The following is a 23,477-nucleotide window of genomic DNA, read 5'->3' as shown; positions in this document are numbered from 1 at the left end:
TATCAGCACTTTAAATACAGCCAGTGTCTACCCCGGCCCCTTCTCTCTGGCTGATTCTTCCTTCTCCCTCTTCTTCCCCTCACTACTGCTCTTCTCTTTGGATGTTCACTCCTGGCTCCTACCTCAGGGAACTCCACATCCTCCTCTGCCATGATCTTTTGGCTCCTTACCTTAGGCTTCTTCCTGCTGGGGCTCTGCTTGATGATGCTGCACTGGGGACAGTGGGCCATGAGTGCCCAAGGCCAGGTTTAGCAGCAGAAGTGGCCCCACTGCCTCAGGCCAGGGCTCAGTCCCCTCAGGAACCTCACAGCACACTTGGTCTGTCTTGGACTTAATCTGCCCCCAGGGTGGAAACTTGACTTGAACTTCCAGGAGAAGGGCAGCAGGTGTCTTGTGTCCTCTTGTAGGCAGAAGCAGTCCCAATGTTCCTGGCCCACGTAGTCCTGTCCTCTGCCTGGGCCTTCTCTGGTCCCTGCACTCAGTACCCAGCCCTCATGAAGGCCCATGGCTGTTACCCTGGGGATCTCCCTCAGAGTGCCATCTGCCAGCTGCCCCATTGTGGTAGAATCCTGGGCTCCACCTCCTCCCACTGAAGCCAGCCTACAGTCCCCGCCCCTGGGGCCCTGGGTGGGGCATATCTGACCTGCCTTATTTCCCTATTCCTAAGGGTGGCCCAGGTCTCCCTGGGGCTTGAAAGGACCACAGCAAGCAGTTGAGTACCCAGCGGATCAAGAATCACCAAGGCCTAAGCTCCTTGGGGTGGGTCTGGGGCTAGTTTCTCTTCTGAACAGTCTCCCAGGCTGAGTCCCTGCATATTCCACCTCCTTGGCAGGGTTGGTAAAGCCTGGTTGGTTTCCATCTGGTCATGCCAGCTTCTCAGCTGGGCAAAGGCTCTGCAGGGAGCGATTCTATATCCCTTACTCAAGGAGTAGCATCAGGCTCGTGAATGTTGAAACCTGGCCCTAGGTCACCTCTGGGCTTCAGTTTTCTCATCTGTAAAATGGACACAGTTCCTCTGTAGCAGGGCAGTCATGAAGATGAATGAGATAATGTGAATGCTAAGCCCCAGTATGTAGCAAGTGTTGAACAAATACCCAATCCCTTTCCACCATCCTCAGACTTTGGGCTTTAGAACAAGTGTTGGCATGTCCTGTGGGCATTTCCCTGTATTACAAGTGAGAAAAATAAGGTCCAGAGAATATGAATGCTGGGGCTAACAGTGTTCTGGGAGTGGGCTTCAGGGTGAGCTAGAATTTGGAGTGAGCTTGTCCCCTGCATTGCATCCCTTTGTCCACCTGGAAGGCTCATGCCTTGCTTCCAAGGGAGCTGAGGTTTGAGTTCTGTTGGGCAGAGGTGCAGAAGGGACAGGCTGCACAAGTGCTTTGGGCTAAGGTCTGTTGGAAAGCCCAGGAATATAATACATAATGCAACGAGGCTGATGCAGACAGTGGGGCTGGTTTCTGGTTGTGCTAAGATCGTCTCGCCTCTTTGATGATGAGAAAATTGATGTTCAAGCAGATTTATACAGGGACTGCTGGCCCTGGCATGACTCTAGGACAATCGTTGTTGATATCTGTGCATCAGCTCTTCAGGCCTGGTGAAGTCACACCACTCAGTGTAGACAGAATTGAAAGCAGCAGGTTGTAGGATCCCACCTGTCATCCAGTGCTTCTCCTCCTGCTTTCCAGTTTTCTGGAAACAAGGTCTTTAAATACACCTGCTCAAGTCTGGTTTGCAGCCATGCAGGGCTTCTAGTTTTTGTTTCTGCAGCCCTAAATAAGGCCTCCCAGAGCCTGCCAAAGTGACTTTCCTGGGAGGTCCCTGTAAGAGTCGTCCGGCCCATGTTTTGAGTTGGGCACTCCTTAACTTCACTTGGCAGAGGATCATCCTATTCATGGGCTGAGGCCCACACCTGTCTCTGACCTTGGATTCCTGGTACCATGGGGGCTGGGGCACCATGTGTCCCAGGGGTCCAGGCTAAAGTTGTTCCCTCCTGGCACTCCTGTGTGGGTGTGACACTCACCTACTACCTAAGGCCCAGAAACTGTAAGGGGGACAGCCCCAGGTTGTGGGAAGAAGGGGCTCTCACTAAAGGCAGCATCCCCAGCTGTGCTTCCCTTCCCACCCCTGCACCTGCCACAGCCTGTGGGCAGCCGCTGCCACAAACTACATCCTCTTGTGGTGGCTGCGGTCAGAAATCTGGGTCTGGTTGTTTCCTAGGGGTGGGCTGGGTCTTCTGAGCTGGTGCAGCTGCAGCTCTGGCCCACCCAACCCTGCCCCTCACCGCCCTGCATGATGTGCCAAGAGCTGGATTCAGGCTGGGCCAGAGGAATCCAGGTCCATCTGTTCCCATTTGGTAGACAGCCTGCCGAGGGTCCCTGCCTCCTTGGTGCCCTTCCCAGCCATTCTCCCATGGAGTGGCAGGACGTACCCTCGTTCAGTCACTTTTGCCCTGCTTCCCATGTCAGAGGGTGCCCCTGCCTCCTTCTGACCAGTCTCTCGCCCATACTGTACTCCAGAGGCCCCCGAGACTGCCCAAATCCGGGCCTCTCCACCTCCTTGCTTCCCTCTTCCCCACCTCAAGCCAGCTGGGCCTTCTCTTTTTTTTTTCCATAATATTTTATTGTCAAATTATTTTCCATACAACACCCAGTGCTCTTCCCCATAAGTGCCCTCCACCATCACCACCACCTCTTCCCTCCCTCCCCCTTCCCCTTCAACTCTCAGTCATTCTCGGCATTCAATAGTCTCTCAAGTTTTGCATCCCTCTCTCTCCCCAACTCTCTCTCCCTCCTCTGCTCCCTCTGGTTTTCCATTAGGTCTCTCCTGTTTTCCTGTTAGACCTATGAGTGCAAACATATGGTTTCTGTCCTTCTCTGCCTGGCTTACTTCGCTCTAGCTGGGCCTTCTCATTTCACATTTGTGCCTGGTGTGTGTGTGTGTGTGTGTGTGTGTGTGTGTGTGTGTGTGTGTGTGTAACAAAGTATCTGGGGATGTGACAGAAGTTCTAGAATCTCTCAGAGTCCTCAGAATCAGGGTCTGGCTCTGCAGCTTCTGAGCCTCCCCCTAAGAGGTCCCCAGGAACCCTGAAGACTTCTATTCCTTTGGTGATCCTGGGGATACAGTTCCACCCCACCCCCCAGCTCTTCTCTAGCAAATGGAAAGAGAATTCTACTGCTTGTAGGTGTCACAGACTCACCACCGCGATGACCTTCTAGCTTTTTTGACTGATAAATTGAGGCAGAGAGAGGGAGAGTTTCTTTTCCAAGACATACAGTTACTTGATGTAAAGGCTGTGTCCTGGGACTTACAGTACCACCCAGAGACCTGGGAAGACCAGGCTTTTATTTCTTTGGCACATGACATGGGGCTAGCCTGGAACTAAAGGGTGGGGCTTTGGGAACTTTTCAGTGCTTTATTTTTTATTTTATTTATTTATTTATTTATTTATTTATTTATTTATTTAGTGTGTTTTATTTTTTTTTAAAGTTTGTCTTTCTGTTTGTTTATTTTTTTTCTCCATAATATTTTATTGTCAAATTGTTTTCCCTACAACATCCAGTGCTCTTCCCCTTAAGTGCCCTCCACCATCACCACCACCTCTTTTCCCCCCTCTCCCTTCCCCCTCAACCCTCAGTTCATTCCAGCTCCCTGGAGTGCAGCCCCGAGAGGACTGTCCAATAGGGGGCAGCAGAGACCAGCAGTAGCAGAAGGCTAAACCTCAGAAGGGGCTGGAGCTCAGAGTGGGTTGGCCAGAGACCAGTGGTGGAGCAGGTGGGAGTCCAGCATCTTCTCTGGCACCCATCTCACCCCTGGAACCACAGCCTGGTGTGAGGCGAGTGAAGCAAATCACTCCTGTGTGGTATGGGATCCTGAACTGACTTACAGTTTTGAAGTTATATTCATCATGGGATTTTCCTGCATTAAGTTCAATATCAAAAAATAATACATTAAATATTATATATCTTGATGACGAGATATTGGGTCCTCCCTTAAATTTTATATGTAATGACAGTGGCTTACTCTGTGCGGGGGACCAGCCCACGCACCAGAGTCCAAGGGTCTCTGAGTAGGGGGTTGGTGTCGGCGAAATATCTACAAGAAAGAACACAGACAACATGAATGGTGGAAGAGACCACACTTTACTGTGAAACTTGGTGTCTTATATACCATAGGTGATTACATCATTTTTCTAATGATTACATTGTTTGTTACTTCCAGAAAAATTATCATTATTTCCATGGTAGCAAAAACAGAAAATCAAAATAGAAACGAGGTACAATACAGAAGATCAAAAAACATAATTCATCACTCAAAATACATCAGCAGGGGTTTGTTTTATGTACATAGTGATATTATTAACTGAAGCTTATGACAAGGCTATTTTTCTTTAAAAGTTTAAACAATAGTCTGTGAGTAAGGTGCCCCTAACTAGGAAGGAAGTTTCAATCAGAAAATCTGCCCAGTTACTGAAACCATGATTACCAAGTGGCATGATTAATAGGAGAACTAACCCCAGTCTCTGATCCACTTAGGTCAAGCAGTCAAGCACACACATTTTCAAGTAGGGGAAGCAGGGTCCCAAAGGCCACACAGCACTTCTGGCTGGATGGGCCCCAACAACTCTGCTCATACTAGTCCCATCTGTGTCTGGTACTCCAGGAAACATTTTTTGGGGGGAGAGGGGGAGGAAGTTGGTAGGGGGGTTCTGTAGTGGGCGTGGCCAGCACCCTGTGGTTCCAGCCTCACCAGACCAGGTGGGCTGATATTTGCATAGTGGAGTCCAGTTTTCCACGCCCATTCCAAAGTCTTGGATTGATACCTGGGAAGAATACATTCCCATCATGAAGACCTGTGTGGCAAGTGGTGGCTTTGTAACAGCCACAGCTCCTTCAACATTTCCACCAGGATCAGCCTCCTGCCAGGTCCTCACCTGACAAGGCAATCCTTACAGAGTGGTGCAGCCTCCTTTATTATATTCATACAAAGTGCTCCATCCTGATGGCTACCAAAACTAATGTGATTTATATTCGATTCTTACTTCATTATTCCTAAAAGCTCACACACCCTCACATTTATTTATAACTACACGTGGCATACCATAGTAGCTATTGCACTGTATATGCAATATATATAGGCAAATAGCCTAGCAACTTACTTTGTTTATTTTATTTTATTTTTAAATATAGTTTATTGTCAAGTTGGTTTCCACAAAACACCTAGTACTCATCCCAACAAGTGTCCTCCTCCATGACCATCACCCATTTTCCCCCTCCCCCACTCCCATCAACCCTGCAACTTACCTTGTTTTTAAAAGGTTGTTATAAAATAGATAATCACATAAAATCGACATTACTTTATTGTCTGACTATCTCTCCAGACACATCCTTTGCTTTTCAGTGATTTTACAATATTCCCTGAAACACGCATCCAGATGTTTACTTGTGTTGACAAGCAGAGCCAGACAGTTTCTAACAGAGGTATGTCTGAATAGCACCCTTGACAGTGAAAACTGGCTTTGCCAATTAGATTACAGAATGGGATTCTTACCTAAATAAATTATTCAAATCAACAGCCCCAAGTTTTGGAGGAAAAATATACTTTAAAACACATGAGGAGGAGAGGGGAGCCAAGATGGCGGAGAGGAAGGAAGCTCTGTAAATTCCGTCCGCCCCATCTATTGAACTGAGAAGGATATTACTCTCAACTGCAAAAGCGGAAGGAGAAAATACGGACTCCAGAAAGAATAGAACCTCAAGGATACCTGAATGAGTGAGTGCGAACTGGGGAGATCTGAAAACGGGCCAGCCCGGGAAGGGCAGGGGAGGCAGGATCCCCAGACCAACGTGGGGCAAGCGCGCAGAGCCTGAGAGACAAAGGGGAGAGACAGAGAGTCTGAGCACGCTCATAGTACTGTCTCTGGGGAAGAGGTAAAGAACGTTTGGCCATGCTTGGAGAGAGGGACCCACTCCATAGATAACTGCTGGGTAGCCGGAATCCCGAAGCCGGGTGGTGCTTCCAGCCCTAAGCCATCTCGGCACAGAAGCAGTGGCAGTGGCGCTGGTGGCTTAGCGAGAAGTGGCCGCAGTAGCGGCCCTGGCAGCTGCGCTGGGGTTGCACACTTTGAGAGGTGCCCGTGGCGGCGGGCCGCAGTGTGATGAGAGGTGGCGGCGGCGGCGGCAGCGGCAGCGGCGCCTGGCAGTGGCAGCGGCGCCTGGCAGCAGCTGCGCCAGGGGCGCATGCACTTCGAACTTGGTGCTGGGAACGGGACCACGCACCTCATTTCCATGGCGCATCTTGCCCCCTGCATTGGCTGTGCGAATCCCGAATCCTGGGTGCCCACAGGAAAAAATAGGGCCCACATTTACACGACCCCCAACAGGGAGTCGGTGGTGGGTGGAGGCCTGGGCGCGCTGGGCTGCGGGAGCTCCCAGCTCATTTCCAGCAGCGCACAGCGCCTTGAGCAGCAGCTGTCCGAAGCCAAGAGAGACTCAATTTTTTTTTCCTTCCCCCATTGCAATCGCGATCCTGGCTGGGGGTGGGGACTCCGTAGTTGGGTCTGTGAAGGTGCGCACTTCACCTACTGCTGCTCATTTCACCTCAGGCAGGGGCAGCTGATATCCCTGCCTGAGCCAAGACAAACTGATTCCTCCCCCTAAGAAGCTACCCACCAAAACAAATACTTTTCATCTGTGATAGCACAAACGTGCATGGACTGGAACTTTGAACCGAGGCAGGTCTGGAAAATATAACTCAGCTCAACTGCGGCCCAAGGAGATCGGACTCATTAGAGTGGCCTACAGTGCCTAGTTCAGCGGAGCTTGGTGTGCTGCCATTCTAATCTCCAGAGACACCAAGACGGAGCCTCTGAGAACAGCCTCCGAGACCTACCACACCAAACCAAGCCTATCCACGAGGGGGAGCTGCTGCTTTTTTTAAAAAAATTTTTTTCTTTCTCTACTTTTTTCGTACTTATTTCTTTGTTATTATTACCTTTTTTCTTTTTCTTTTTCTTTACTTAACTCTTTTAAATTTTTACTCCTTATTTTCCTTTCTCCTTTCTCCCTTACTTTTTCATCAAGACAGTATGGTATTGGCACAAAAACAGACACATAGACCAATGGAATAGAATAGAGAACCCAGAACTGGGCCCACAAATGTACGGTCAGTTAATTTTTGACAAAGCAGGAAAGAGTATCCGATGGAAAAAAGACTGCCTCTTTAGCAGGTGGTGCTGGGAGAACTGGACAGCAACATGTAGAAGAATGAAACTAGACCAGTCTCTTACACCATACACAAAAATAAACTCAAAATGGCTGAACAACCTGAACGTGAGACAGGAAACCATCAAAACTCTCGAGGAGAAAGTACTGAAAAACCTCCTAGACCTCCACCACAGCAATCTCCCACTTGACACATCCTCAAAGGCAAGGGAAATGAAAGCAAAACTGAACCCTTGGGACTTCATCAAGATAAAAAGCTTCTGCATTTTTATACACCAATAATGAAGCAGCCGAAAGAGAAATCAAGAAACTGTTCCTATTCACAATTGCAGGAAAACCATAAAAATTGCTGGGAATAAATCTTACCAAAGATGTAAAAGACCAGTACTACGAAAACTATAGGACAGAAATTCAAGAACACACAAAGAAATGGAAAAACATTTCATGCTCATGGATTAGAAGAATAAATATTGTTAAAATGTCATTATTGCCCAAAGCAATCTACACATTCAATGCAATCCCAATCAAAATTGTGCCAACATTCTTCTCAAAGCTAGAACAAACTATCCCAAAATTGGAATGGAACCACAAAAGACCCTGAATAGCCAAAGTAATATTGAAGAAAAAAACCAAAACAGGAGGCATCCCAATCACAGACTTTTGCCTCTACTGCAAAGCTGACATCATCAAGACAGTATGGTGTTGGAACAAAAACAGACACAGAGTACAATGGAATAGAATAGAGAACCCAGGACTGGACCCACAAATGTATGGCCAATTAATCTTTGACAGGAAGGAAATAATTTTTAATGGAAAAAAGACAGCCTCTTTAACAAATGGTGCTGGGAGAACTGGACAACAAAATGCAGAAGAATGAAACTAGACCACTTTCTTACACCATACACAAAAATAAACTCAAAATGGCTGAAGGACCTGAATGTGAGACAGGAAACCATAAAAACCTAGAGGAGAAAGCAGGAAACAGCCCCCTTGACTTCAACCGCAACAATTTCCTACTCTACACATCCCCAAAGGCAAGGGAATCAAGAGCAAAAATGAACTTTTAGGACCTCATCAAGATATAAAGCTTCTGCATGGCAAAGGAAACAATTAAAAAAAACTAATAGGCAACCGACAGAATGGGAAAAGATAGTTGCCAATGACATATCGGATCAAGGGCTAGTATCCAAAATCTACAAGGAACTCACCAAACTCCACACCTGAAAAACAAATAATCCAGTGAAGAAATGGGCAGAAGACCTGAGTAGACACTTCTCCAAAGAGGACATCCATATAGCCAACAGACACATGAAATGATGCTCAGCGTCACTCATCATCAGGGAAATACAAATCAAAACCACACTGAGATACCACCTCACGCCAGTCAGTGGCTAAAATGAACAAATCAGAAGACTATAGATGTTGGCTAGGATGGGGAGAAATGGGTACCCTCCTTAACTGTTGTTGGGATTGTAAACTGGTGCAGCCTCTCTGGAAAACAGTGTGGAAGTTCCTCAAAAAAATTAGCAATAGAACTCCCCTATGACCCAGCAATAGCACTGTTAGGGATATACCCAAGGGATACAGCACATGTACCCCAATGTTTATAGCGGCACTTTCAACAACAGCCAAATCATAGAAAGAGCCTAAATGTCCATCAACTCATGAATGGATCAAGAAGATATGGTTTATATATACAATGGAATACTACATGGCAATGAGAAAGAATGAAATCTGGCCCTTTGTAGCAATGTGGATGGACCTCGTGGGTGTCATGCTAACCAAAATAAGTCAGGCAGAGAAGGACAGATACCATATGTTTTCACTCATAAATGTAACAGGAGAAACTTAGCAGAGAACTATAGATGAGGGACGGGGGGGAAATAGTTGTGGGGAGGGAGGCAAACCATGAGAGACTCTTGAATACTAAGAACAATCTGAGGGCTGATGTGGGATGGAGAGAGGGGAAGGAGGCTGATGGGCATGGAGGAGGGCACTTGTCAGGATGATAACTGGATGTTACATGGAAATCAACTTGACAATAAACTATAAAATAAAAATAAAATAAAATTTACTAATTGACCTGATGAACTAGAAAGACCACCTTGATGGGAATTCCTATGACCTAAACAATATTTCCAGAGATTTTTAGGTTAAAGGATTATGAACAGGTCACCACAGAGATTGATTCTCCAGAGTCTCACTATAAGTTTTCTCAACAAGACAATGAATGGGCTGGCACCCTTGTCCAGGTAGCCTCATGCCAAGTGCAGCAGCGCCCCCCACAGGCATCTGGCAGAACTGAGGGGAAGAAGCTGTCTCCTTTAGGACCTTAAACATTCTGGCTGATGTTGTCCCACATCCCCTCCTAGCCTGGACAGCCTTCCTCACTTGGTGCAGGTGACTGTTGTTGTCTTGCATCGGTCAGCCTCTGCTCTTCTCTCTCCCTCTACAGGGACTGGGGACCTGAAGGCCTCTCCCAGCTTCCTTTCTGTCTCAGATGCACCCCTCCCTCACAGTCCTGCTCAGCTCAGGCTGTCTGTGTGTTGTTGGGGAGAGCAGCGATAGGTCATCCATGTAGGACAAGACAGGACAGGAGAAAAGTTACATTAGCACTTGTCTTCCTGTGGTTTTAGGTGGTAAGGGGATAGGTGGAGATGAATAATAATCACTGGCCTGAGTGGCCTCAACCCCCAGGTGATCTAGGGAGATTCCCAAACACTGAGCATACTTGTCACAAGCCTGTTCCTTCCTACCTCAGCATCTTCTTTCTGGAGGCCCCTCAATATCCCAGCAATTTCCAAGAGAAGTTAACTTATTACCTGGAAAATGCCTCTTACCACACCTGATCACATCCCTCTGTGCCCAGAATCCTTATCTTAAGAGAAATTCTGCACTGGCCTTGAATTGGATTTGAATCCTATGTTCCTCAATTTTGTCCTGTTCTTTCAGATCCTCTCACAGTCCCTTCCCCTCCTCAGGGCACTGACTGGGCTCTTCACACATATGTCTCATCACTTGCTTCTCTTCCTTCCCTTAGCAGGGCCAAATTTCCCCCTTCAATACAGACTGTGTCTTGTTCATGCAGAATTCTCAGGATGCAACGTGGGCCAGACCAATGTCGGTCTGAATAAATGTTGCCTAGGTGAATGCTCTCCTATCTCTCTGTCTTTGGAGTAATAGTCTCCGGGCACTATCTTCCAACACACATAAGCCCTGCCTTCACAGTTGGCACCAATTATATCCATTCCCTGAGTCCTGTGTCCCTCATTGGATACCACCTGCATGACCTCCCACCACCCCAGAGAGGGGTGCAGGGACTCCTCAGTTAAACCTGTGTTCTCCTCCTCCAGATGAAACTGTTCTTGTTATCATGGGTAATCTGGGCCCCTCATGCCAGAACATGAGGCAGCAGAAACCACACATAAAGTCATTCTTCACTGGGGCAGCAGTCCATGGAGCAGAAATCAGGACCTGAGCTGCAGATTATGAATCTACCCTTCACAAGGGAGACCCCTGCACCTTCAGCCACCAGGGGGCAGCAGAGATCACCTGCCCAAACCACCTGCAGATGGGGAGGGCCTGGCCATCGGGGCTCTTAACAGGCTGGGGGTAGTGATCAGGACCTGAGACATCAGGTCATTTGTCATTTGTCTACAGTGTCATCCTTCACACTCAAGTACTAATTCTTCAGGGTATGTGTGTGTTGGGTCCTGCTCATGGAGACATTGCCTATTTCTCTAATGTAGGCCCAGCAAAATGCCACCCACCAACCTGTGTCCTTGCCCACTCTAATGAAACAAAATGCTGTCGCTGTCCACAAACACCCGTCCTCCCTTGGATCACATGTTTCCGCCTCTCTCCCTTGTGCTGACAGCCCCCTATCCTGACAGACTCAGCTGCTTCTCCTTTCTGGAAGTTCCTCCCACCTGCCCCCTCACCTGTCCCTCCACTCACCTCCCTCAAGTAATGGAGAAGGGCCTGTAAAGTTTTGTTCTTCCCTATTCCCAGTGCCTGCAACACAGTGATTTTCTCAGTAAACTTTTTTATACTTAACTTATACATTATGATGTTTATTATATATTTTTCCCAACAACTGAAGACAATTTAATTATGCTAAAGACACCCTTGAAGAGTTACTACATTCTGAAGCCCCCTCTCATTCTCTTATACAGCATCAATTCTTTTTGCACTGATCTGTTCTAGCCACCAACTTCAACATAGGGATACTAAGGCACATGCCCTGTAACCTGCTGCAGGAGCTCACGGCCAGGAGAAGACATTTATGGCACCTTCATGATTTGGAAAGGCCATGTGCTCTTGATACAGCATGAATTTTATTTGGTTTCTTTGGCCACGAGCTATGATCTGGTGTATGACACTGCACCTAGTAAGTCACATCGGCTCAGAAAATAAAGACACACTCCACCTCCGAGGTCTCAGTTGCCAAGCCTGCCAAGGAGGAAACCCAGGACATAACCTAGGATGGAGATGTTGGCCCCAGACCTTGGGACCAGGCTGCCCCTCCCCTCTCCGTGTTCCTTGGGGCTGAGCCCTTTTCTGAACTCACAAGCTCCTCAGCAGCAGCCCCTGAGACCCAGCTGATTTGCATAACCAGCAGGTCTCTTCAGCAAGGGGATAAGAGAGGCCTAGGAGAAACTTTGCCCAAGGTTTTGATAGCAGAATCAGGGTGGCTCCACCATGGCCTGGACCCCTCTCCTCCTCAGTCTCCTTGCTCACTGCATAGGTGAGGCGTGTAATTCCCACTTGTGCTCACCAGTTCTGTGTAAGCCCAAAGGGCACGGTCCTGACCAGAGAAAGGGGTGGAAAGAATCTTATTTGTTCAAAGGCTCTTTCCCACCAGCCAGTCCCATAAGCCCCTGGGACTGAGACTTTTAAGAGGGGGCACCCTGTGAGCCTAGAGAATTCTTGGGGCTCAGTGAAGGCCAGGCAGCTTATGGAATTTCCCAGAAATGGGTCTTTCATCTTCTAACCCAACTCATTTTTCTCTCTTGCAGGTTCCATGGCCTCCTACGTGCTGATCCAGCCTCCCTCAGTGTCAGTGACCCTGAGACAGACCAACAGGATCACCTGTGGGGGAAACAACATTGGAAGTAAAAATGCTTACTGGTACAAGCAGAAGCTGGGCCAGACCCCACTGCTGGTCATCTATTATAGCAACAACTGGCCCTCTGGGATCCCTGATTGATTCTCTGGCACCAACTCTGGGAACACAGCCACCCTGATCATCAGCGGGGCCCAGGCCAAAGACGAGGCTATTACTGCCAGGTAGGGGACAGTGATAATGCTCACAGTGACACAAGCAGAGGGAGAAGTGAGATGAAAACCCCTTCCCCATCTGTGTTACACTTTCCTCCAGCCCCAGAAGGCCTGTGCACAAAGCAATCAGAAGGTCTGACAAAAGTGTCCACACCCAAAGTCCCCAGGCCTCCCTATGCAGCCACCCTTCAGGCGGTATCTCTAGAAGGTGTGGATCAGACTAGTGCATTACCCACTGTGGTGTCACCTCCTCTCCTGGGCTCACACATGCACTCATCTCTGCCTGGATCCCCTGAGAGCTCACAGGGGTCCTTCTCACTGTAAGGTGCTGGTGGTTTAGACAACTGCCTCCCCAGGTTTCTCTCCCTTCTCAGAGAGGTTCAAGTGAATGCTGGCCTGAGTCCAAGGTCCCAAGGCACTGCCTCAGGTTTAAATACCCTGAAGGTCCCCACGTTAGAGCTCCCTGAAGGAATGGGGCCTCATCTGTTGTCTCACTCTGTGTGGGTCACTTCTCCTTCTGCCCAGTTTGACCTCTCCCCTTCTCCCAGATTTCCTGCACATGCACTTCTCCATCTCACAGTCGGCTTCCAGGAACCCAACCAGGATGGCTGGCATCCTCCACAGGGTCCTCCAGGACCTGAGGAGGCCACTATATGTACACACAAAACTCTGGTTTGTCCCCCAAGTCCCCAATATATGTGTCAAATCCCCAATAGATTAGATTGTTCCTTGTATTATTAAACAAAAAGAAAAGATGCAGACATACTAGGTGCTCTGGTTCTGACAGACAGTTGGAGAGTCACATCCATCCTGAGGGTGAATGGGGGACATCGGGGAAGTTGCCTCCTCCTACAAAGTGACCTGAAGATATCCAACCACAGAATGAGACACAAAATGGGTGTAGTGTCACTTCTACCCCCCAAATCTTGCACAAGAATCTTTCTTTACACTACCCGGGAATATAGAGAGAAAACAGTTTTGTGAAATACAGTTCAGTCTGTCAATGTTGGTGCTTAATAAGCCACCACAGTCCAACCTCATCCATGTGAAACCCACCCAATCCAGGCAAACCACAATCTCCTAATAAAGAGAATATTGGCAGCCATGCTTCCAAATAATTGATAAACTAGCCGAAACATTACAAACATGCTCATCCTTTCCCCACAAGTGGATACATAATATACTATTGTATGCTAGTGATATTTATTTTTGTCCCAGCTGAAATGATATCCTCTAGCTTCATATTGAGATATAAAGTTAACTATTGTGAACACATCTGATGTTAGATGATAATGGGATGACCTGGAGAAAAAAAACAGAAACAAAGGATTACTATGTATCCAAACATATTCATATCAACACAAGGAAGAAACACTTGTTCCCTCTATTGTCCCCATTTCTGTGGGCCTGTGGTAAGAGTAGTGTCTATACTTACCTTCTTCACCACTCATTCTATATGCCCTTTCTCTCAGCAAACACCTGAGCTAGTCAGTTGGATCTCTGTCAGTTGGAACAACCAAACCTCCCTTCTGAAACATTCACCCATTATCAGACCTGTTGAATTATATTGTGGTAAATTGACGACAGTCACAGACCCAGGGAATATTAGAGGATCTCCTGAATCCATACATCTACCTACTTACCTTCTATGTGTAGTAGAAAATCCCTTCTTCCTTGATAGTCACCAAGAATCACCCCAGCAAGTGCCCCCTACTTTTTCTGATGACTTACTGCCAGGCAGAGCCAAGAGGCATCATGGTGCACACTCAGCCAGTGGGGCAGTGCAGTCAAGCAAAGCACAAAGTCCCAGGGATGAGAAGGGAACATTTTGTTGGTGGCTTACTGGGGATTACAGTAAGTGCTGATACTTGCATTTCTACCCCAATTCCTAGACCCGTGAATCCTGACTAAAGGAGAAGCAATACTATATATGTCTAATACATGACTACTGAAAGCATATAAAGCATCCTGGAGGACATGGCGTGAGTTCTGTGTGCTATTGCCACCACCCAGGTGGTGCAGAGATCACCTGCCTAGCCACCTGGTGATGGAGTGGGCCTGGGGTCAAGGGGTGCAGGGGGTGCTCGTAACTATGACCTAAGATCTGAAGGAAAAGGTATCTTCCTTCTTAAGTATCATGTTTGACACTGATGTACAAAATCTTTTGGCTCCTTATTACTCTGGTCCAGATCTTGCAGTAATTATCTATTTCTCTGGCACAGATCTGGGACTTTAATCTCCAATGTACACCCCAGTGGTGCTAAAGCTCTCTTAAGTCTACAAAGCCCCCTCTGCCTAAGAACACACATCCCCCACTCCTCCTCTTTGCTCGGAGAGCCTCCTGTCCTGACTGTGAAGAGAAGTTCCTCCTTTCCCTCCTCTCTCCAGGGGGCTGGTGCCAATTTCTTTTTCTTTTTCCATTCCAAGGACACAGCAGTTATTAAATAGCCATTACTCAACCTCATACATTATATTAAATATTTTTATCATTTAATGCATTTTCCCTAGCAACTGAAATCAAAATTATAATTTTAATTTCACATGAAGTATTCTTAGAATTCAGCCAATTTTATTCTCTTATACTCAACTCACACCTTTTGAGTACATGAAATGTCCCTGCCCTGGCTGCACATTGGAAATTCTGAGACACAGCACTTACCACCTGTCCAGAAGCTCATGGCCAAGGGCAGACTCTTATAGCATCTCCATGGACTTTTAGCAATTCCACATGCACCTGGCAAGGAGGAGATTTTATTCAGGATGCTGTTGCTGCTCCTGTCACAGGATTTCGCTGGAGTGAAGGTGAGGAAGGTCACTGCACCGGGGCCTCGCAGAGTCAGAGGTGATTCGGTGTGGAAAGATTCTGGAGGTGCAGCTAGGAGCAGACCAGCATGAGGCATCCACCACAATACAACGTGGATGATGAGACACTTGGAAGTCCTGGATGATATTAACCACCTTCCTTCTAAGCCAGAATGGAGCAGAGGAAAGACCTGGGAGCCCAGGACAGTTCCAGTGTCGGCACCATGACTCTGGCCACCTTCATGACAGCACCCAGAATGATTCAGTGAGCATGGGTTCAGGTTCCCTGGCAAACACAGACAGACTGCTTCTCAGTGGCCGGAACAGCTCAGAAGGTAGGCCAGGACACAGGCTGAACTGGGACTGCAGCCTCAGATGATGTGACCGGAGGAGGAGGATCTCCTGGGCTGAGGGTAGGGACTACAAGGGACACCTGTCCCTTCTCTTTGCCCCTTGGGGCTGAGCCCTTCCCCCGCTGCAACCACAAAGCTCCTCAGTAGCAGCCCCAGAGCACCAATTGATTTGCATCACCAGCAGATGTCTCCAGCAAGGGGAAAAGAGGGGCCTGGGAGGAATTTTGCCCAGTCTTGGGCCTTGGTAGAAGAATTAGGGTGCCCCCACCATGGCCTGGACCCCTCTTCTTGTTACCTCCTGTTTACTGCACAGGTGCTGTGCCCAGGCTCACTGGGATCTGGGATAATCTTGGCACTGACTCTGAGCTCCTGCCCCAGTTGGGGACAGGATCTCCTCACCTTGCTGCAGGATGAGGGGCTAGAGGGGCAAAACTTCCCATTTTGCTCACTGGCCCTGTGTGAGCTATAAGGGGCTGCATCTGCCCAAGGAAAGGGGTTGAAGATTTCTCATTTGTTCAAATGAGCCACCACCCAGGCTCATGGGTCCCTGGCATTGAGATTGATGGGAGGGAGCAACCCTGGGGGCCAAGAAAACCTCTGGAGCTCAGGCCAGGCCAGGAACACAGAGTCCCTCAGCTGGAAATCCACCTCTTGGGGCGCCTGGGTGGCTCAGTCGCCTGGGCCTCCGACTTCAGCTCAGGTCAGATCTCACATTCGTGGGTTCGAGCCCCGCGTCAGGCTCTGTGCTGACAGCTAGCTCAGAGCCTGGAGCCTGCTTTTGGTTCTGTGTCTCCTTCTCTCTCTGCCCCTCCCCCTCTCATGCTCTGTCTCTCTCTGTATCAAAAATAAATTAAACATTAAAAAAAAAAAAAGAAATCCACCTCTCATATTCTCTCTTGCAGGTTCTGTGGCCTCCAGTGAGCTGACTCAGCTCTGGTCAGTGTCAGTGGCCCTGGGACAGATGGCCAGAATCACCTGTGGAGAAAACAACATTTAAAGGAAATATGTCCGATGGTGCCAGCAGAAGTCAGGACAGGCCCCCGTACTGGTCATCTATTATTGCAGCAACTGTCCCTCAGGGACCTCTGAGTGATTCTCTGGCTCCAATTCATGGAATACAGTCACCCTGACCATCAGTGGGGCCAAGGCCGAGAACAAGTCTGACTACTACTGTGCCACCTACAACGTCATTGGAAGCACCTGCACAGACAGATGGGGAAGTGAGACACAAACGTTCCTGCCCTGGCTTGATGCTCACTCTCTCCACCCTCTCAGCTGCCATAGGCCAGGCCGTAAGGCCGGGTGTCCTCTCTGTTCCTGGCCGTGAACCTCCAGGGTTGGGAGACTCCAACAAGTTCTTTGCCCTCTCAGGGTCCCTGTTTACCCTGCTGAGAAATAGCAGGCCATGGGGAAGGAGGGGGCCTGTTTTGAGTCAGGAAGACAGTGGCGCCTTGTGGGCCCAGAGGTCCCCCTACTGGCTGAACCTTGGCACTGCCTTGTCCCCACTCCAGGCTTAGCTCCTCACTCACTTCTCTCAAGAGTGACCTGAAGAGTCAAGATACTGGAAGGAAAGTGCGCGGCTCCTAGGTGGTCCCTGATTCATGGCAGTCATTCCGCTTGTTAGTTATGTGATCACTCTGCACTGAGACCTGGGACTTCTATGCATCAGAGAAGAGCCTCCTTTGCGGTGGAGGAGGCTGGGCCTGCAGCTGAGCCCTCAGCACCACTGCCCACCTACCCTCCCAAAGAACTAGGGTTCACGCTCCCTGCTCCTTTGTAAATTGACAGTTTTCACCAGAAGTTTGTAGAACATTCACAATGCTCTTGCACACATATGAAGTGGAAGCAAATATTATCATGATTGGATGCCCACTCTCTGTAACATTTAGAAGTTCTTCATCTTTCTTTCCTCTTCTTTAACTGTTTTCATTCCACACCCTTTACTGGATTTGATTTGCTCATGTACTTTTAGACCTGAAATACATACTGTCATACATCTCTGTCCTAAAAATATGCACTAAATTTTTACATTCTAAAATTTAGTTTCATAGCCTGTGATTTTGAATGTTAAATAGTTTTCTTACAGTTGGCATCATAATTATTCATAGCAATATGTGATCTACACAAAATAAACATATTAAAATTCTCATAGATAATTACTGAAAAGCATTGATTAATGGATCCATTGGTGAATATGATGTTCCGCTAGAATGAATCAGGGTCCTGTATCAATTCTGTCCTGGCTTTTTCTTTTCTTTTTCTTTTTGACAGAGAGAAAGAGAGAGAGAGAGCATGAGTACTTCGGTGCAGGAGGAGCAGGCAGAGAGAGAGAGAGAGAGAGGGAGAGAGGGAGAGAGGGGGAGAGAGAATGAGTCGTAAGCAGGCTCCACACTCAGTATGGAGCCCAACACTGTGCTCCACCTCATGACCCTGAGATCATGACCTGAGCCCAAATCAAGAAACAAAAGCTTTGGGCACCTGGGTGGCTCGTCATTTAAGCATCTGACTTCAGCTCAGGTTGTGATCTCATGGTTCATGAGTTTGAGTCTCGCATCGGGCTTTGTGTGGACAGTTCAAACCATGAAGCCTACTTTGGATTCTGTGTGTGTGTGTCTCTGCCCTCCCCGTCTTACACTCTGTTTCTCTCTCAAAAGTAAATAAACATTAAAAAATTAAAAACAAAAAAAAGGAACTTTATAGTTTCAATGTTATGTTTAAGACTATGATCTACCTTGGGGAACTTGGGTGGCTCTGTCTATTAAGCATCTGACTTCAGCTCAGGTCATGATCTCATGGTTCATGAGTTCAAGCCCTGCATCAGGCTTTGTGCTGATAGCTCAGAGGCTGGAACCTGCTTTGGATATGTGTCTTCCTCTCTCTGCCCCTTCCCTGCTCATGCTCTGTCTCTTCCTCTCTCAAAAATAAATAAACATTTTAAAATTAAAAAAAAAGAATTAGAAGCTTAATTGACTGAATCACCCAGGTACTCCCTGGCTTTTATTTTTATATGAAACTCAAAGAAACTTTGATCTCATAAACAGAAGTTTTGTAATACAATTTCACTCACAGACTGGAGTTCCTTCCTAGTTATATGCCAAAAATGGTTAGTGGTTGATTGTCAAAAATTATTGTTTTCAATGATCTGTCAGCTGGCGACTCTATTCTATATCCTTTTAATTTTGTTAGAAGCAAAGAATTGGAAACCACCTAACTTCAAGGGGATTTGAACCAGCAGACAGTTTGATGCACCACTGGACACTTCCTAGAATGAAGGGCTTATTGCCCCATCTGCTGGGAAAGGCACCTACAAACAGCCCTGCCCTCATCTGTCATCAACCTTGATGAAGAGAGCCACCTGGAGCTGAGCCATGGTCCTGCCCTGGGCAGCTGCCTCTGAAGGCCGATCAGTGTGAAGTCCTGAAGGCCTAGCCTCTCAGCCCACCTGGGGAAGCTGGGAAAGACCATTCCAACAGCAAAACTCCCATATAGTGGATTCCTCCCTCTGTCCATCCTGCCTATCCTGCTTCCCTCCCAACTGTTGCACAGGGATTGGTCTCAATCACTCTCCCTGTAAACCTCCTGCAGTCTGGCTCCATCCCAGTATCAGCTTCCGGGGAAGATGGGACCACCTGCACAGGGGTGTCACCCAGCCATCTGTCATCCACTTTCCCAGTTTCTGGGATATACACCAAGAAACTTGACTGGAACTTACTAAGAGACTTTTTGTGTGTCATATAGTTTCTTTGTAATGTTTTATTTTTAAATTTATTTTTGAGAGACATAGAGAGACAGTATGAGCAGGGGAGGGTCAGAGAGAAAGGGGGTGTCTTCAGATTCTGTGCATCATATAGTTTGAAAGACCAGAAAAAAATTGGGGGTGCCTGAGTGGCTCAGTTTAACAGCTGTCCTCAGCTCAGGTCACGATCTTATGGTTTGTGAGTTCAACCCACATTGATCTCTCTGCTGTCAGCATGCAGCCTGCTTCAGAACTTCTGTCCCACTCTACCTCTTTGCCCCTCCCCAGCTTGTGCTCTCTCAAAAATAAATATTAACAATAATTTAAAAATATAAGAGATTGGGAAAAATTGAAATATCTATAATTGTCATGCATCTTTGCATTTTTACAATTTTTTTTGAGAAACATGATTTCATCTTCTCATGTGTGTTTATTATTTTTTAAATTTATACTTTATTGTCAAGTTGGTTTCCATATAACACCCAGTGCTCATCCCCACAAATGCCCTCCTCCATGTCCATCACCCCCTTCCACTTTCCCCCTCTCCCTTCAGCCCTCAGTTTGTTTCAGTATTCAAGAGTCTCTCATGATTTGCCTCCCTTCCTCTCCTTAACCCTTTCTCCCCATCCCCTCCCCCACGGTCCTCTGTTAGGTTTCTCCTGTTAGACATAACAGGAAACTATCATTTCTCATTTGGTTGCCTATTAGTTTTGTTGATTGTTTCCTTTGCCTTGCAGAAGATTTTTATCTTGACCAGGTCCCAATAGTTCATTTTTGCTCTTGATTCCCTTGCCTTTGGGGAAGTGTCGAGTAGGAAATTGTTGCGGTTGAGATCAAGGAGGCTATTTTCTGCTTTCTCCTCTAGGTTTTGATGGTTTCCTGTTTCACATTCAGGTCTTTCATCCATTTTGAGTTGATTTTTGTGAATGGTGTAAGAAAGTGGTCTAGTTTCATTCTTCTGCATGTTGCTGTCCAGTTCTCCCAACACCATCTATTGAAAGGGTTGTCTTCTTTCCATTGGATACTTTTTCCTGCTTTGTCAAAGATTAATTGGCCATACATTCGTGAGTCCAGTTCTGGGTTCTCTATTCTATTCTATTGGTCCATGTGTCTGTTTTTGTGCCAATACCATACTGTCTTGATGATGACAGCTTTGTTGTAAGGCTAATATCTGGGATTGTGATGTTTCCCATTTTGGTTTTCTTCTTCAATATTGCTTTGGCTATTCGAGGTTTGCTGTAGTTCTATACGAATTTTAGGATAGTTTGCTCTAGGTTTGAGAAGAATGCTGGTGCAATTTTTATTGGAATTGCATTGAATGTGTAGATTGCTTTGGGTAATAATGACTTTTTAACAATATTTATTTTTCTAATCCATGAGCATGGAATGTTTTCCCATGTCTTTCTGTCTTCTTTAATTTCTTTCATAAGTTTTCTATAGTTTTCCTTGTACAGGTCTTTTGCAATTTGGTAAGGTTTATTCCTAGGTATTTTAGAGCCTTTTTTTTGTGCAGTTATGAATAGGATCAGTTTCTTGATTTCTCTTTCTGTTGCTTCATTATTGGTGTATAAAAATGCAACCAATTTCTGTACATTGATTTTGTACCCAGTGGTTTTGCTGAATTCATTGATTAGGTCTAGTAGGTTTCTGGTGGAATCTGTCAGGTTTTCCATGTAAAGTACCATGACATCTGTGAAAAGTGAAAGACTTCATCTTTGCCAATTCTAATGCCTTTTATCCTTTTATTTCCTTTTTTTTTTTTTGTCTGATTGCTGATGCTAGGACTTCCAGCACTATGTTAAACAACAGTGGTTAGAGGGGACATCCCTGTCATGTTCCTGATCTCAGGGGGAAAGCTCACAGGTTTTTTGCATTGAGGATGATATTAGCTATGGGCTTCTCATAAATGGCTTTATGATGTTGAAGTAAGTTCCTTCTTTTTTTAATTTTGAATGCTTTTTATTTATATTTGAGAGAGAGAGACCCACACTGTGCAATCAGGGGAGGGTCAGAGAGAAAGGGAGACACAGAATCTGAAGCAGGCTCCAGGCTCTGAGCTAGCAGTCAGCACAGAGCCCGACGCGGGGCTCGAACCCACGAACATGAGATTATGACCTGACCTGAAGGCAGATGCTTAACGGACTGAGCCACCCAGGTGCCCCGAAGTAAGTTCCTTCTATCCCAACTTTCTCGAGGGTTTTTATTAAGAAAAAATGCTGTATTTTGTCAAATGCTTTTTCTGCATCTATTGACAGGATCATATGGTTTTTATCTTTTCTTTTGTTAATGTGATGTATCACATTGATTGATTTGCAAATATTGAACAAGCCCTGTAACCCAGGAACGAATCCCACTTGATCATGGTGAATAATTCTTTTTATATGCTGTTGAATTCAATTTGCTAGTGTCTTATTGAGTATTTTTGCATCTATATTCATCAAGAATATTGGCCTGTAGTTTCATTTTTTGGCTCGGTCTCTGTTTTGGGAATCAAAGTGATGCTGGCTTTGTAAAATGAGTTTGGAAGCTTTCCTTTTATTTCTAATTTTTGGAATAACTTGAGAAGAATGAGTATTAACTCTGCTTTATATGTCTGGTAGAGGGGTGCCTTGGTGGTTCAGTTGGTTAACCACCAGACTTTGGTTCAGGTAATGATCTCACGGTTTGTGTGTTCGAGCCCCGCGTCAGGCTCTGTCAGACAGCTCAAAGCCTGGAGCCTGTTTCGGATTCTGTGTCTCCCTCTCTCTCTGCCCTTCCCCCACTCATGGTCTGTTTATCTCTGTATCAATAATATATAAACATAAAAAAAAAGTCTGGTAGAATTCCTCAGGGAAGCCATCTGACAGAGAGCTCTTATTTTGGGAGATTTTTGATAACTGATTCTGTTTCTTCACTGGTTATGTGTCTGTTCAGGTTCTCTATCTCTTTGCGTTTGAATTTTGATAGTGCAAGTACATTTAGGAATTTGTCCATTTTTTCTAGGTTGTCCACTTTGTTGACATATAGATTTTCATAGTGTTCCTTGATAATTGCTTGTATTTCTGAGGGATAGGTTGTAATAGATTCATTTTCCTTCGTGATTTTGTCTATTTGCATGCTTTCTTTTTGAGAAGCCTGGCTAGGGGTTTATCAATTTTGTTTAATTTTTCAAAGATCCAACTCTTGTTTTCATTGATCTGTTTAACTGTTTTTTAAATTTTATATTGTTTCTTTCTTTTTTTTTCTCTTTTTTATAATTAATTAACTAGTTTTAAAAATTTACATCCAAGTTAGTTAGCATATAGTACAACAATAATTTCAGGAGTAGATTCCAGTGATTCATCCCCTATGTATAACACCCAGTGCTCATCCCAACAAGTGTCTTCCTTAATGCCCCTTGTCCATTTAGCCCAGCCCCCCTCCCACAACCCGTCCAACAGCTCTGTTTGTTGTCTATATTTAAGAGTCTTTTCTGTTTTGTCCCCCTCCCTGTTTTTATATTATTTTTGCTTCCCTTCCCTTATGTTCATCTGTTTTTTATCTTAAAGTCCTCATATGAGTGAAGTCATATGACATTTGTCTTTCTCTGACTGACTAATTTGGCTTAGTATAATATCCTGTAGTTCCATCCACATAGTTTAAAATGGCAAGATTTCATTCTTCTTTGATTGCTGAGTAATACTCCTTTGTGTATATATACCACATCTTCTTTTTTTTCCCTCCATAATATTTTATTGTCAAATTGTTTTCCATACAACACCCAGTGCTCTTCCACTTAAGTGCCCTCCATCATCACCACCACCTCTTTTCCCCCCTCCCCCTTCCCCCTCAACCCTCAGTTCATTCTCAGCATTCAATAGTCTCTCAAGTTTTGCATCCCTCTCTCTCCCCAACTCTCTCTCCCACCTCTGCTCCCCCTGGTTCTCCATTAGGTCTCTCTTGTTTTCCTGCTAGACCTATGAGTGCAAACATATGGTTTCTGTCCTTCTCTGCCTGGCTTACTTCACTCAGCATGACACCCTCAAGGTCCATCCACTTTCCTACGAAGGGCCATATGTCATTCCCTCTCATTGCCATGTAGTACTCCATCGTGAATATATACCA

At 46.2% G+C, this 23,477-nt stretch overlaps 1 protein-coding gene, 1 long non-coding RNA gene, 1 pseudogene and 2 gene segments (V, D, J or C); all 5 read right to left on the bottom strand.

Annotated features, from left to right (window-relative positions):
• The window catches only part of LOC115277681, a 9,047-nt gene extending 8,465 nt beyond the window's left edge, over positions 1 to 582 (bottom strand). The window contains 1 exon segment of the C gene segment in view: positions 171 to 582. Within this exon segment, the coding sequence occupies positions 171 to 230 (60 nt within the window).
• The window catches only part of LOC115277666, an 869,742-nt gene that overhangs the window by 47,100 nt on the left and 799,165 nt on the right, over positions 1 to 23,477 (bottom strand).
• The window catches only part of LOC115277665 (immunoglobulin lambda-1 light chain-like), a 653,789-nt gene that overhangs the window by 20,948 nt on the left and 609,364 nt on the right, over positions 1 to 23,477 (bottom strand). The gene's annotated exons all lie outside the window — the stretch shown is intronic.
• LOC115277674 overlaps positions 1 to 23,477 on the bottom strand; it is a 47,463-nt pseudogene that overhangs the window by 14,013 nt on the left and 9,973 nt on the right.
• Positions 12,225 to 15,724, bottom strand: LOC115277682. Its single transcript, XR_003902471.1, has 3 exons — positions 15,163 to 15,724; positions 13,270 to 13,805; positions 12,225 to 12,314 (listed from the first exon to the last, which is right to left on the bottom strand). It is a non-coding gene; the product is annotated as an uncharacterized LOC115277682 (long non-coding RNA).

This window comes from Suricata suricatta, chromosome 14 (assembly GCF_006229205.1).
Source record: "Suricata suricatta isolate VVHF042 chromosome 14, meerkat_22Aug2017_6uvM2_HiC, whole genome shotgun sequence".
Classification (NCBI taxonomy): Eukaryota; Metazoa; Chordata; class Mammalia; order Carnivora; family Herpestidae; genus Suricata; species Suricata suricatta.
The sequence above is the reverse complement of the archived record's forward strand: the minus strand, read 5'-3'. Positions and strand labels throughout refer to the sequence as shown.